Source organism: Mesoplodon densirostris, chromosome 1, assembly GCF_025265405.1.
Source record: "Mesoplodon densirostris isolate mMesDen1 chromosome 1, mMesDen1 primary haplotype, whole genome shotgun sequence".
In the NCBI taxonomy this organism is placed as follows: Eukaryota; Metazoa; Chordata; class Mammalia; order Artiodactyla; family Ziphiidae; genus Mesoplodon; species Mesoplodon densirostris.
This window is the reverse complement of record NC_082661.1, coordinates 211,387,818-211,403,756: the sequence shown is the minus strand read 5'-3', so window position 1 is coordinate 211,403,756 and position 15,939 is coordinate 211,387,818. Positions and strand designations below refer to the sequence as shown.

Sequence of the window (15,939 nt, the reverse complement as noted above, 5' to 3'; positions counted from 1 at the left end):
TAAATTTTGAGAACCTGTGGGTCTCATTCCACATGAGGTTCACTTTTTTAAATTAATGTGCCTAACTCTCCTACTGTACTGCGGGGTTTAAAAAAATTTTTTAAGACAGTCAGCCTTGTCCTTGAAGCACCTGGCACATTCTGAATTGAAGCACTGTCCTAGAGGGTAGGAGACTGAGTTTCTAGACCCAACTCTTGTCATTGATTAGGTATTTGCTCTGGAATTCTTCGGGTTTCAGTGTCCTTATCTGTAATCTGTTGGATTGAATCAGTAGTTCTCAAACCTGACTGCATTTTGGAAGACTTGGGAAGCTTTCTAGAGAGTGTGTGTTTGCATGTGTTTGTGTGTGTGTGTCTCACACATATGTGGACCCTCACCTAAAAATTCTGCCTCATTGGGTGGTGTGAGGACCTGTACGTTAGGAGTTATTTATATTTCTCTCTGTGACCCTAATGTGCAGCCAGGTTTGAAAAGTCACCAGGTTAGATGATATATGAAGTTTCAACCAGCTTTAATGTTCTGTGATTACAGTATGATCTTTTGAAGTAAAATACTGAGTAAGCACTTGTTTAAGATAATTTTGTAGATTTTAGAAATACTTTGATAGCTGAAGGAGCAATTGTTCCATGATTCAAACTGTGGGGATCCCAGAATTTAAGATCATGGCCAAATTCCAGCCTTGTGTAAATCACAATATCCACAAGTGTATTTAAAGCGTAATCTTTTTTTGTTTTTTTAATGAAGGAGAGTATTACAAATGAAATACCCTACATCATCTGAGATCTATCCTTAAAATATGTCAGATAGGATTTTTTTAATGAGGAAAGAAATACATTGAGGTGGTGGGTCTTGCAGTGAAAGGAAATAAATAACATCCTATTCCCTCCCAAAATGACAAATCAGGATTTTGTGCTAAGTCGGTTTTTTTTCCAAGGTTGTCTAAAATAATTCATCCTGATTTGTCCTTTGTAAGGCATTCTTTTTTTCTTTTTTGACTAATTTTATGCATGTATCTTACTTTAACTGTAGTCTTAAGTAGCCTCTAAAGTTTCAAGTACACAGCATGTATTTTAAACATGCTAAATCCTAACATGCTAAGCAGAAGCACACAAAACAGCTTATTGAATGACCTCAGCAGAGGGCGTAAACTCCTAAACCGACGGGGTCTCACAAGGTTAATGTGATTCCTTAGTGGTTTCAGTGAGGGATGTCCAGCCATGATGCCAAACCCCTCCCTCCCAGGCACATGTGAGTTTCTCTTCCATAACACCCTCAGATGGAGAAGTTATCATCAGTGATCTGTGGGGGAAGTTGGAAGCACACACTGTTCCTCAGGGCAGCCCTAGCACATTCTCTTTTGAAGGCAAGTGAGGATGGAGACAAGAGGGTAGATGACGGCTGTCAGTTAGACGCTGATTCCGGTCAGGGCATAGTGTCCCGAGTTACAGCCTTCCATCTAAAATGTGAAACTGGGAATTCCCCGGTGGTCCAGTGGTTAGAACTCTGCGCTTCCACTGCAGGGGGCACGGGTTCTATCTCTGGTTGGGGAACTAAGAACCTGTAAGCCGTGCAGCGCAGCCAAACAAAAAAAATAAAGAAATAAATAAAATGTGAAACCCTCCAGTGCCTCCCAAATTCAGTTCCTCCTGATGTATTCAGAAAACAAGTGTGCTCTAAAGAACAATTTGGCCCTCTTACCCTTGTTCTTTTCCAGAGCCCACCCCTGCTTTCTCCTCGTGGCAGCAGGAGAGTGTGCACGCTGACGAAGCACGCCTCTCCCCGCAGGCAGGGCGCCTGATTCAGCAGCTCCTGGATGAGGACAGCGACCCCATGCTCTCTCCCCGCTTCTACGCTTACGGGCAGAGCAGGCAGTACCTGGACGACACGGAAGTGCCTCCTTCTCCCCCCAATTCCCATCCTTTCATGAGGTATGTTTCTTTATGTTGCAGATGCGCAAAGGTACCATCCCTGTAACATTAGAAGACCTAGGCGTGTTGCTGATGGCTAGTAATTTTTTTTAATTAAGTCGTAAGTATATGGAGGAACACGTTTGAAATTCTCCATCCTAGCACACACGCTCTGTTGTGATTTTTCACTTGACCTGTGGCCCAACTACAGCATCATCAGCTGAATCTCCATCAGCACCTCCTTTCCAGAGCTCTCTCTTATTTAACTGTGAGGCCCACTGTGCACATGTCAGTCCTAGCTTTGCCAAGTGTAAAGGTGAGCTAGAGAAGAGTGGACCTGTTGAAAAGGCAGGACATGCAGAGCTCAAGGTCACAAAATGAGTTAGCAGTCAGCTTTCTTTTATTCGAGAGGATAAACACGGTTTGGACCGTCCCCCCACCACCACCACCCACCCCTGCCTTCCCCATGCCTCATCCCTCGTCCCCAGAGCCCCTCCCAGCAGGCGGTGACTGTTCCGAGGGAAGCTGACCCCGCACTGTGTCCCTCACAGGCGACGCAGCTCCTCTCTGGGCTCCTATGACGATGAGCAAGAGGACCTGACACCTGCCCAGCTCACGCGAAGGATTCAGAGCCTTAAAAAGAAGATCCGGAAGTTTGAAGACAGATTTGAGGAAGAGCGGAAGTACAAGGTGAGTGCATCCTCACCGGCTTCTCTCTGTCCCCTGCCTCCCTTGACGTGATGTATCTGAGCATCAACAACTCAGAGAAGGGATAAAGGTGAAGGGAAATTTCTAGGGAATCTCAAAACAAAAAGGCAATAAACACTGGGTAATAAACCCTGATAAACCCCAGACATCATGTATCAGCATTTTCCTTGCACAGGTATATCCTTACAAAGGGATTGAATGCTTTCCTCAATGTCTTGCAAATGGATCAGTGAACAGCGATGGGAAAAAAAATCATTAAATGAAGTATTTTGTTTGCCTAAAACATAATTCAAGATTATCTTCTAAAACTTTATTAGTACTGACCTCACTCTACTCTCAGCTCTATCCTTAGTATTTCTCACAAGATGGCAAAAAAAGGCATTTTTCGTGGTGGTTGTAGTGCAAAATATCACATACCCCTCTGCTTTCTGTCCTGTTAGCCTGACAGGTCGAACCCTACAAATAAAGGAAAAGAGGCCATGGGCCTCATAGAAGTCCATGATCATAAAAATCCAGAATTTTGCCTCTGAGGAATTCTTTGAAAGCATCAAACATAACCAGATAGTATTAAAAAATAAATAAACAACCAGATAGAAAGAAGGATAATGGAATCCCACTGTGAAGTAGCTCTGATTAATCACAGTTCATTTATTATTCCAGTAGAACTCAACTTTTCCTTCCTGTTTAAAACAAACTGATGATCAAACTCTTCTTTTTCCTGCCCCACTTCCAAAACATTTACTCAAGATTTCCTTTTCTCAGCCTTCCCACAGTGACAAAGCCGCCAATCCAGAGGTTCTGAAATGGACAAATGACCTTGCCAAATTCCGGAAACAACTTAAAGGTAGGTGAAGTTCTAGACCTATGGTGTGGTCTCCAGAGAACCAGCCAGGTGCAGAAGCTGTGATCTCACCACATGCTGAGGGCCACTCACTGCTAAAATATTCCAGGAAAGACAAGTTTCTTGGAGCTGCTTCCCAGGGCTCTAAGTATTTCAGGGCACACTTTCTCCATGTCTTCCCATGGCCTCAATCACGGGGCAACCCAGATCAGCTAAGACGCAAATTCGGCAGCATTTTTTTTACTTCCCTAAATCACTAATATAAGGATGATGGTTTCAACTCGAAGCACCTGTTTAATCCAAGGCTTTATTTGCTATGGAATTAAGACATAGAACACAGATGGATATGAGAAGGATTTGGTCCCTGTCCCTCAAAGCGGTACTTGCTGTCTTTTAGGACACAGAGTCATATACACAATAGAATAGAATACAAAGTGAAAATAATTCCAAAATGAGGTATATACGTCATACAGAAAAAGTTGGCCAGCACTTGGGCGCTAGATCTGCAAATACCTGTAAACGCTAAGGAAATCAGTGTAGGAAGACATCCGCCTCATTCTGAGAACAGCAGACAGGTTGGTGTGGCTAACGCATGGCTGTTAAAGAACTAAAACTTTCTCAGGAATTAGGGTTAGGAAATCATACCAGATAATCCAGGAAGACATTATCATTTTTCTTGGGTTTAGCACAATAACCCAGGGATTTTGACTAATATTATAATTAGATACTTTCTTGGGGAAAAATAGACAAGGCTAAGCAGTCGTTAACAGCATAGAAAAACAATCTGGGTTCAGCAGACGTCAATTCCCATACATCTCCACCCCCAAAATCTTTTCTCCTAGAGTCCAAACTGAAGATATCGGAAGAGGACCTAAGCCCCAGGATGCGGCAGCGAAGCAATACTCTCCCCAAGAGTTTTGGCTCCCAACTTGAGAAAGAAGATGAGAAAAAGCAAGAGCTGGTAGATAAAGCCTTAAAGCCTAGCGTCGAAGCCACGCTGGAATCCATCCAAAGGAAGCTCCAGGAGAAGCGGGTGGAAACCAGCCGTCCTGAGGACATTAAGGTGTGATTCTGTGCAGGCCCCGAGCCGACTGCTAACCCTAAAGCACTCCAGTCAGTGTGGTAGGATGGCAGGGCATGTCCCAGGGTCCCAATGGGAAGGGTGATAGAGCGACACCTTTTTAAACCTCCCACACTCTGAGACGTCCAGAGAAGCAGCAGATAAAACAAACTCAGAGTGTTTTAACCGCAGGTACTTTGGGTTTGGACTACAGCCTGAAAGCAGGAAACCCTGTTGTACAGATTGCAGAATGGACTTGTTTCACTTAATAGACAGCGTGGTGACTCTCTGAGGATTAGAGACAAGCCTTTGGGAATGTGTGTCCTGTAACTGTAGTCATTGCCAGAGCCCATAAGCTAAGCCCCACGTGCCTTGCAGCCTTGCTTACCTCAATCCGACGTGCCTTTGCCCACTGCATGGGAGATAGGAGTAGTCATAGGTGACGATTCTGCTGTGCTGTCTGTGTTTCCAATAAGACACCAGGAATAGCTAATTCCTAGCTTTGGATGGAGCTAGGGAGAGCTGTTGTATAAACATTCTTTTTGACCTCACCGTGGGAAATCTGTTTAACTAAATAAAGAAGTCGGGACATTCACAAATGTTTTCCCCTTTCTCATTTTCTATCCTTGTGTTTATACAGGATATGACCAAAGACCAGATTGCTAATGAGAAAGTGGCCCTGCAGAAAGCTCTGTTATATTATGAAAGCATTCATGGACGGCCGGTACGTGAGTGCATGGAATTTGCTGATTGGGGTAAATTACCTGGCTTTAGCAGTGGATCTTCTATGTTCAGTATTTTGCAGATGAGGTTCCCTGATGTTTGGATTACTCTGTATTTTCCCCAGAAGTAAGCTTTCGGAAGGCTAAACCAATGATACGAGTTCCACTATCTAGGAGGTGCTAAATTTAATAAAGCTCCAAAGAAAAATTAGTTTGCAACTAAAATGTAGTCACTAGTGTCCTGCTTCGAGGGGAAAATGGTGGAGGGGGATATAAATCGGTGCACAGAGCCCTAGAGGGGGGAGACGTGCCTGCCCCTCTTTCTGCCCCCATAAAGCTGTCATCGCTGGCTCTAGGCATTCTTGGCCATCAAAGGAAGGTGCTCAACTAGAATGATCTGCCCTAAAATTCAATTTCTCTGCAATGCCATTTGCAACCTGTGTAGAGAAGTTCCAGCTGCCATCCAGAACCAAAAGTGTGAGGAATCCAAACTATGTCTTTGGAAGCATTTGAGGCAATTTGTTTTTCAGCAAGAGTGTTTATTGAATGTTTGTTGTTAGTCCTGGGGGAGCGAGCAGAGCAGCGTGACAGGCCTCTGCTCTGTTCCTAAGGGAACTCGTAATCAGATCGCCTAGTCAGTGACTCTTAGTAACCTTCTGTTAAGAATGTTGTCAAGAACCCAGCAAGACACGTTCTTACGAGCAGGTGTAAGGAAGCATGAAGTTTATGTTCACAGATGGATTTTTATACCACCAAAGTGCATAGATCTCTTTTCCAGTCTCAGCCATAGCTTTGTAATGGAGAGAGTCTTTTTTTCATCAAAAATATGCTCTTTTAGATAAAGAAACTTGGAGAATAATGCACTAGACTCTCAGATCTGTGAGGGCAGGGATTCTGGGTTTTGTTTACCTAATGGTGGACCTGGTCCTCAGCAACTAGCACAAGACCTGACGCAGAGCACGTGCCCAATAAACCATCTGTTGAATGATCCTCCGTGGTATTTTGGTTCTGAATTTATTAGGTTTAAATTAAAAAAAAAAACAAAACTGGAGCTGATGATGATTGATTTTGCTGGCCTGTCCCTGCAGTGGAAAAATACTGGTGCTCTGGGATAATGGTCATGTTTCAAGCCAAGTTTCGTTTTGGATTTTTTAAAGGCGTTGAACCAAGTAGTAAGTGCTCTGGAGCTCTACTACGTTGTGAAACTTGGTCCTTCTCTTCTGGGGTATTCATAACTTGTAGAGATGGAACTAAACTTCTTCTAACAGAGAGAAACCCCGTCTCCACTAAAGGGCTGTCCTCACGGCCACGAGGCAGGCCTCCATGAGGGAGGTGGGACTTAGGTATCTTCCATCTTTCCATTGTGTGGATTCAGGTTATGACATTGACAGACTCCTTGAAAGACTTCCTTGCCCGAGGCCCGAGATCTCTCAGCTGAATCCTAGTCTTTACCTTACTGTCAGTGCAGGGGTTTGTGTGCCATGGTCCTTGTTGCTCTGAGTTGGGCACAGAGTCTCTCATTCCGCCTGGACTGTGGCAGCATGCAGGCGGTAGGATCCGCAGACCTAGGTTCAAACCTCCGCCCTGCTGACTCCGGCTCCGTGACTCGGCTGCTTAGGTAACTGTCAGAGCCTCAGTGTTTTGTCTTCATAATAGATGTCTGTGATAGGTTGCCATGGAGATGAAATGACATTACACACACACACACACATTTACCTGTAGGCTGTCTGGCATTGAGCAAGTAGGGCAGAGTGGCTTTGGGGAGAGCTGGGTGGGATTCCTCAGTAAATGATAGGTTGCACTTCTGGTACAATTATATGTTCTGCCTTCTGCTGTCTACTTCTTATGAAATGATTGAATCAGGAGAAATGCACATTTTTTAGCACTCTTATCTTTAGGAGTATGAACTATTAGTTCGTGGTCCTTTCTTTCATCATTCTTTTAGATGAAAGAGGAACACTTCTAGGATCTGGATTCTAGCATCTCACAGGGCAGGGGACAAATGCTCTAGGAAGTTCAAGGGTCATTTATTCCTGTTCCTGAGTCGGGCTTTCTGCCTGTCTCTGGAACATGATACTCCAGCCTCCTCAGGAAAAGCAGAGTTCACTTGATATCTGGCCAGTCTGAAAATCAAAGAGTGAACTTTTCATTCTTAGATCTGTGATGTTGCCATGGACCCTGGACTTATACATACGAAACATACATATACTTCCAGAGCTAAACCGTCATTCCAAACCCCGAGTTTTTTAGAAAAGCAGGTGCTTAGAGCCTGATGGTTTTTTGCTGAGTCTACAGATTCTCATATAAAAGGACACTAACAGTCAGAATCACAGGCCACATGCGCTGCTTCTGTACATGTTTTAACAAGGCTGTTTGCTCTAACGGGACACCCTCCAGACGGACCGACACATGTAAGGAAAACAAAAACACTCTCATTTACACACTGGCACGTAATTCCCTATGAATTATTCTTGAAGTGTGTCCTTTTCAACATTTGAGGGTCTCATCAGAAGGCCACGTCACAGAAACCCAGCAGACAGCTGCAGCTCCCTGTGTTACCTTCTTTACAGACCCCGATGATGGTGGAGGGGAGAGAGTGGGTGGCTTGCTCACAGCTTCTGGGTTCTCATTGATATATTTTAATCTTCTGTTTAAAAAACCGGGGAACTAACAGGACCCTAAACGCACCATGTTCAAATTTAAATGCAAAGTCTAAAGCCACATATAAATACTATCATTTGTTTATCTGCTGTTTGGGATTATTTGATCTGATCTTTGCCCAGTCAACCTAGCATTGTTACCTGATAGTAAAGAAGAGAGGGTCACCGTTTTCTGAATCAATGGGCCAAGAATGCGGCCGTTATAAGAACGCATCTCATTTGTCTTCTCCCACTAGCGGTTTTATGACTCAGAGACACCCCTCCACACACAGATTCAGGCCATTTTTTGTTTTACTAAGGAGATTTGATATATTTTTCTGAGACTTATAGAGCAGCCAAATAGGGTAGTAAGAGACCAGTAGATGAAGATTTCTTTCCATCAAAAACCAAGATTGAGTGGAAGGTGCTGCCTTCACCCATTAGATCTTCATAGCTAGATGTTCATGCTGTCTTGATTTGGAGGTAAACGTGTATCTTAGTCTAACCCTACTTCCACACATTGAAAGCCACTCAGAGCTGCCACTTAAATGAAAATTTAAATAAAGGCTTGAAGCAAGAAGAGGGAAGGTATGTTGAAAAGACAATATACTATAAGCTTGGCCTAAAGTCATTTTTAAGCAATTATGGATCATGACGATTTTCTAATTTGAATTCTGCAGTTTACCAGTCGAGAAACCGAGACTCGACCTCGCTGGCTCATTCAAAGGGCTATTCTTGGTTAGGAGTGGAATCCCTGAGCAGCTGATGACTCGAGAATAAGAGATGTCAAACTTCCGAACAGTTTGCCCATGGTCCAACTTAATATCAGCGGCCCTTTTTTTTAACAGGTTAACCAAGGTGCTGCTTTGTTTTTCTAACTCTTGGTTAGATTTTGGCTCTGCTCACAAATCCAGCACTGATAATTACGTAAGACATGGCTTTACGAAGGGTGAAAGTTGTATTGACTTTTGGAATCTCCAAGCCTTTGGCTTCAGACATTTATCATGGAAATGATCCTGGTGTAAATCAAGTAGTAGTCTTTCCACCACCTCAGACCTAAAGATCATGGATATTTTTGGTGTTTAGATAATTCCATCAAATGCCAGCATTAACTTTGGTAAAATCATGCTGAGTTTTGAGTCTCCATAGTCAAAAACTGGATTTTATCAGATCTCTCACAGGGGATTAGTTCGGAGGGTCATTCATTTTTAAAATGAGCAAGTCATAGAAAATCTAAATATCCGCATTACAAGCCAACTGTAAGCCAGCTCTCCTCTTCATCTACTCTAACTAGAAAATTTGGTTTTCGAACAAAGAGGTAGAAAGGAAATTGATTCTGTCACATTTGCCATGTCTTGCTGATTTTAGCATTAAGTCTCCTTCCAAAATCCAAAGTCTCCTTTTATAATCCAAAGATGTTTCTACAGTTGACCCTTGAATAATTCGGGAGTTAGGCATTGTTCAACCCTCAGCATAGTCGAAAATCTGAGTATAACTTAGAGCCGGCCCTCTGTATCCATGGTTCCACCATATCTGAGGTTCCGAATCCATGGATGCAACCATGTAGTAGATCGTGTAGTAATGTAGTATTTACTATTGAACAAAATCCGCGTGTAAGTGGACCCGTGTAGTTCAAACCCATTTTGTTCTACGGTCAGATGTAGTAATAGGACGCTAGTCTGCAATGGGGAAATGCTGGCTCCTTATTACTTTTATTTTTCGCATGTCTTTTGGTCACTAAACATCTGTTGTTTATCTTACATAATATTTCACCACATGTCATGGGTTGAAAATTAGGATGTACCTTAATCTCATCTGCAATACATTTAATGAATACATCTTGTAGTAAAAAAAAAAAAAAAATTATTTCATTTGTTCCAGTACTAAATTTTGTCATTTTACATGTGAGGTTGTACAAGTCATTTATTTCTATTCCTCACACTTATTTGTGGCTCCTGTTGAGCTTCTGTTGAAGTATAACATGAATACAGAAAAGAGCCTAAATTATAAATATATATGTTGATGAATTTTCACAAAGTAGACAAATCCACGTAACCAACATCCTGATCGAGAAATAAAATGTGGCCTGCCCTCTGGAAGCCCTTCTCATGTCCCCTTCCAGTCAATACCATGACCTTCCACCCCACCAACAAAAGCCATTCTCTTGACTTCTAACGTTATACCTTTGATTTGCTTATTTTTGAACTTTGTACAATTAGAACTTTACAGTATGTATTCTTAGGTGTCTGGCTTGTTTTCCTTGGCTTTATTTTTGTGAGGTTAATCCGTGATGTTGCATATAGTTGTGTCCATTCATGTTCATGGCTGTGTAGTAGTCAATTTCAGAACTTATTTGTTCTACTGTTGGGCAGATGGTTGGTTTCCAGTTTGGGGTTCATATAAATAGTGCTGTTATGAACATTCTTGTGAATGTCTTTTGTTGAACTTAAGACCACACTTGTTTGGCGTATACCTAAGAGTGGAATTGATGAGTCATATGTTTAGCTTTAGGAGATACTGCCAGATAGTTTTCCAAAGTGTTCCACCCTTGCCAGCACTGAGAGAGAGTTCCAGTTTCTCAGCGTTCATTCCGACACTTGACACGGTCTGTCTTTCATGTCAGCCACTGTGGTAGGTATGTAGTAGTGATGCCTGTGGTTTTACCCTCACTCTTCTTTTTTTTCTTCAAGAAATGGCTGGGTTTTATTTATTTATTTGTTTGTTTGTTTGTTTGTTTATTTATTTATGCTGTGTTGGGTCTTCGTTTCTGTGCGAGGGCTCTTCTCTGGTTGTGGCAAGCAGGGGCCACTCTTCATCGCGGTGCACGGGCCTCTCACTATCGCGGCCTCTCTTGTTGCGGAGCACAGGCTCCAGATGCACAGGCTCAGTAGTTGTGGCTCATGGGTCTAATTACTCCGCAGCATGTGGGATCCTCCCAGACCAGGGCTCGAACCCGTGTCCCCTGCATGAGCAGGCAGATTCTCAACCACTGTGCCACCAGGGAAGCCCCCCTCACTCTTTTTTTGTATGAAATAATTCCTGTGTTCCCTTCCAGTTCTGACAGTCATCTTTTATGAAATACCAAATTTAAACCTCCTTCTAATATGGTAGATAGTAAAAGCAAGAAAATGCCGCCTCTTGATATTTTGGTAACAGGAAGTGATAGAAAGAAGTGATTATTGTTATTGCTGGTGACAGAAGATAAATCCTCAAGATGTCTTTGCATAATGGCAGTATTCTATCAAGTTTATCCAAAGTTCACTTATTGTTGATCACTTTGAGAAAGGCAAATAAAAAAGGCAACAAAAGATAATCAATTCATGCATAATCTAGACCTGTCTTCAAAGTTGAAGGCCCACAATGCCCATAAGAGAAATGGTCAAAACGAATACTGTTTGCCCTTCCTTACCTCTGTAACCCTTGCCTTATGTGTACAGTAGAAATAAAATGCAGAAGACCAACAGCAAACTTGAAACAAAGATACTTCATCTCTTACTCCATTTAAGTAAACAAATGCATATTTATGAATTTGTCATACCTATTTATATTTGAAATATTCATTCACTCATTTTACAGATATTTATGGAATACTTTTATCATGTCAGGCACTGAAATAGTTACCAGGGGTACAAAAACACAAACTCCTGGTGTCAAGGGGCTTATAGTCTAAAGAGAAGACAGACGTGTCAACAAATAGTTACTATAGAGTATAAAAATATATCATCCATTAGGACTGCTATAATACCGTAGACTGGATGGCTTATAAAAGATAGAAATTTACAGTCCTGGAGGCTGGAAGTCCAGGATTAAGGTGCTGGTGTTTAGTGAGGGCCCACTTCCCAGTTCATAGACAGCTATCTTTTTGCTGACCTCACATGGCAGGAGGAGTGAGGGATCTCTCTGGGGTCTCTTCTATAAGGGAACTAATCCCATTCATGAGGGCTCCATCCTTATGACCTAATCGCCTCCCAAAGGCCCCACTTCCAAATACCGTCACGTCAGGGATTCCTTTTCAACATATGCATTTAGAGCGGGGACGGGGGAGTGAGTGGACACGAACGTTCTGTCTATAGCAAAGCATGTGTGAATTACAAGGTATGCACAGGTTGTGGTAGGTGACATGCAGGGGAGAATGAGCAGGTCTCCCGGAATGGGGCATGTCGGAAGAAGGCTGCACAGGAATGGGAGATGGCTCTTGATCTGGAATTTGCCCAACCAAAGAGCAGTGAGGAGGCCATTCCAGGACAGAGGGAACTAGACAAGGAGGTATGACACAACCTAGTTTCTCTCTGGAGCTTGAGTTAGGAGGAGGAGGAGGATGAGAAGCAGCAGGTAATGCAGGGCTTCAAATACTATGCCAGGTATTTGAGCTTGATTTCTCCCCACTTCCTGTAGAGTCAGTCCTGTAAACATTTTTGAGCCCTGTGCCAGATTTTAGGGCCACAGAGATGAATCAGTCCATGTATTCTACGGGCATATGTTCCTTGAATGCCTACTGTTTGCCAGAATTTGTCCCTAAAAACACAACAGTTCCAGAGGGAAGAAAGACATATTTTTTTAAATGATTACAGACCTGCATGGTAAGTAGTATAATAGAAACACATGTTTTCTTCTTCCCTGGACCTAGAAAATAATCATCTGGGAACTCTCAACCTTCAAGAGTTTTACATAGGGAACTAATAATTAATAGTGATCATAGTTTTGATTGAAGAGAAGCAGTACTGCTGAGGGAGTGATTGCCAATGATCTGCACCTGAAGTAGATATTTTAAATATTCACTGATTCATGTTATCAGTTTAATAAATTTTGTAAGACTGGTGAGTCTTCAGTTGCATCACCTGTACTTTCTTTCGGCCCAGAGCATGCTCGGCCAGCCTGGCCACCAGGAGCAGGCTTCTCAGCTCTTCTGTTCTTGCATTTCAGGTGAGCAAGAATGAACGGCAGGTTATGAAACCACTGTACGACAGGTACCGCCTGGTCAAACAGATCCTGTCCAGAGCCAGCACCATCCCCATCATTGTGAGTACACCACAGCCTGGTTGTTGATTACCTGGCTGAATGGGCCCTGGCTATATTATTCGGACCCTAACTTGCCTTCTCATGAAAGAATAGTCTTTCATAGTTGAACCTGCCATTAATATCCATGGCCCCTAAGCTTGAGGGATGAATAATTTATCAAAGACTTCTGAGGCTACGTTTGCCAAAAATGAGCAAATCTGAGGCCGACAGAAATTTTTTTTCCCTCTTGGGGATATGCCTTGGCCGTATGCATCCATCTGACACATGCTGGGCCAGCTTTCCCACGCTTTCCTCAGAGACGGAGCAGCGAGAGGACGGGGCTGTGCCCTCCGCAGGGCCCCGCTACAAAGAGTCTTAGCGGCCTCTGTTAATAGTCTTCTCTCCACCTCCAAGAGATGGATCAGCCCTGCTGGAATCAAATCCAGGGAGAGAGCTTCTAAGGCAGTCAGGAGAGGGACCCTCCTCTTTTTGGAGGATGTAGGAAAGCGTGAGGTGGAAGAAAAGCAAGGACAGCTAACAACTGTGAACTGCGCTCAGTGGCCACCGCCCTTGGACTCTGCTGCTTTTGGCCTCTGAACTGGGACTTTGTCAGGAGTAGGGAACAGCGACTGGCCCTCAGCTCGAGGAAACCCTTTCGGGCGCTGGCCAGCCTGCCCCCCACCCTCCCCGATCCCAGCCCCGCTGCGAGGGCAGGGTTTCTGCCCTGTCCATCTCATGGGGACCCTTTGCCTCTGTTTCAGCGCCCACCTCGGGGGTCCTGAGGGTTCCTCTGCTGGCCTGTAGGCTTTGTAGTAAGCAGGCGCGGCCTCGCTTTTCTGTTGTTGCTGAAATATGCCTGTTCTTCTCAGCTGCGGCTCTCCTGTTCCTCCTTTAAATCTCCTTGTTTATTTCTAGGCCCAGGATACAGTCTCTGTATGTCTTTTAACAGTATATTTGTTCATATTTAATGGGGCAGGGTCCAGAGACCTCAGGCAGGTGTGTTTGAAGAAGGCTACCTTTCTAGACGTTTTCTACAGAATACATCAGTAAACTAACCAACAAAAGGATTAAATCTAAGAAGTCCTTTTTATTCCCCAGTCAGGGGTCCTTAGTGTCCCTAAGTGGGGCGACTGTATAGCCTCTGTTGATAGCCTTTGCATCGCTTGATGAGCTTACGTTATCATTAGTTGTTCTGGAAGTTATGGTGACTAGGAGGAAAGGCAGGAGGCAGGTGCTTCTCCTCAGGTTTTTTCTGCGTGTTTGGTTAACATACTCGTGTGCCGTCCTCGCTTTCATGTGGCCTCTGTGGGTGGGGGTCGGGGAGAGCTCCGAAGTGAAGCAGCAACTTGGACAAGAACTTCAGTTGTGTCTGGTTTTCCTGGGACTTCTTGGCGGGGAGGGGTTCGAGTCTGTAGTTAAAAGGCAGAAGTAGATACTTGTGAGGCAGAAGGGGATGGGGAAAGAAGTTCTCCGTGTAACCTGCCTATTAACGCCTGTCGCAGGGTTCCCCTTCCAGCAAGCGGAGAAGCCCTTTGCTGCAGCCAATTATCGAGGGCGAAACTGCTTCCTTCTTCAAGGAGATAAAGGTGAAGACCCCCAGCTGCTAACCGCTTGCTACATCCGCAGCAGTGACTCTCCCTCCTTCTTTCTCTCCCTCTCTCCCTCTCTCCCTCTCTCCCTCCTGTGGATGGAAAGCCGCTGTGATCGGGCCCTTTGGTGATGGCTTCCTGCAGCCTTCCCTAAAAATCAGTAGCTGCCACATAGCACAGGGAGATCAGCTCGGTGCTTTGTGACCCCCTAGAGGGGTGGGATAGGGAGGGTGGGAGGGCGGGAGACGCAAGAGGGAGGAGATATGGGGAGATATGTACATGTATAGCTGATTCATTTGTTATACAGCAGAAACTAGCACACCATTGTAAAGCAATTATACTCCAGTAAAGATGTTAAAAATAAATAAATAAAATAGAACTAAATAAATACAGAAAAAAATCGGTAGCTGCTTCTAACCAACTTTAAGCAGTCCTCTTTTATTTATGTTATAGACCAGCTGATCTCCTTAGTTTCATTTCATTCCCTCGCTGTTGTGTTGTGTTTTGTTTTGTTTGTTGTTGTTTGGTTGGTTTTTATTTTGCTTGCAGGGATTTTTGTTTTGTTTTCAAAATGTTTTTTGTTTTGTTTCTTTCCCCCTATTTGAGGAATGGATTTTCTGTACTCCAAAATTTTGTTAAATTAACTCATTGGGTAACTTAAAAGAAAAATCTAATTTACTAAGTTTATAGCAAAACCAAAATTAACAAAGGCAGTGTACGTAGCACACACAAAAAATTATCATTTTATAGACACATATCTTAGTTGTCTTTGACAGATATGTGGGTACAGTTTCATCCACTCTCCTTTCCTCTTGCCTTCCCCCGGCACATTTAGTCCCTGGTGCTAATTTTATAATCTGTTCTTGATCTGTGAAGGTAGTGCTGTGACCAGCAATCACTAGAACATGCACTCTAATTTTTTCCACCGGTAGTAATCATGGATTTTGTACAGATAAACCTTGTCCTCAGTGGCTACTTTTGCTGAAATGGGAGGAACCATCTGTGCCCATAGATCTGTAGGGACCTAACTGGCCTAGACTAGGATTAGCCTCTTTCATATTTTTGTTTCTGGACAACTGAACACACTGACTGCCTTGTACAGGGCTCTAGAAGTGAAAAGTCAAAGTCAATCTTTTAAAAAAAATCGATGACTGTTATTTAGCAGTTAAGTCAGAAGCGGGAGTAAAACCCCAAGTGGAAGTGAGTGTTAAGAGTTTCACTCGTCATATTTCTGTGGCAACCCCAAGCCTGGGGTGTCGTTTATTTACTGTAGTTAGGAACGATTATTTCAAAATATGGGGGGCCTCGTTCCCACGGAGGGACACCAGTTGAGAACTGCTCCATTTTCTTGCCTGATTCTCTCCACTGTAACTGAGGTAAGGAACTGGAAGCTACAAAGCCATCTCTTCTCTTCACTCTCTTCCTTTTCTTACCTCCCAAGGGTCTTAACTGCTTCATAGACCTCACTTTAAGGT

The 15,939-nt window shown here is 43.5% G+C and overlaps 1 protein-coding gene across 8 annotated transcripts in view; it reads left to right on the top strand.

Annotated features, from left to right (window-relative positions):
- FAM13A (family with sequence similarity 13 member A) overlaps window positions 1-15,939 on the top strand; it is a 332,218-nt gene that overhangs the window by 303,759 nt on the left and 12,520 nt on the right. For 6 of the 8 annotated variants that reach the window (XR_009533983.1, XR_009533982.1, XM_060115146.1 and 3 more), the window contains 7 exons: window positions 1,715-1,928; window positions 2,459-2,597; window positions 3,378-3,459; window positions 4,299-4,519; window positions 5,157-5,240; window positions 12,801-12,896; window positions 14,378-14,461. Coding sequence is in view for 6 of the 8 variants with exons in the window: in XM_060115146.1 (XP_059971129.1) it covers window positions 1,715-1,928; window positions 2,459-2,597; window positions 3,378-3,459; window positions 4,299-4,519; window positions 5,157-5,240; window positions 12,801-12,896; window positions 14,378-14,461 (920 nt within the window). In the remaining 2 variants the exon portion in view is untranslated. The remainder of the gene's footprint in view (window positions 1-1,714; window positions 1,929-2,458; window positions 2,598-3,377; window positions 3,460-4,298; window positions 4,520-5,156; window positions 5,241-12,800; window positions 12,897-14,377; window positions 14,462-15,939) is intronic. The other 2 variants (XM_060115130.1, XM_060115137.1) reach the window with 2 other exon arrangements.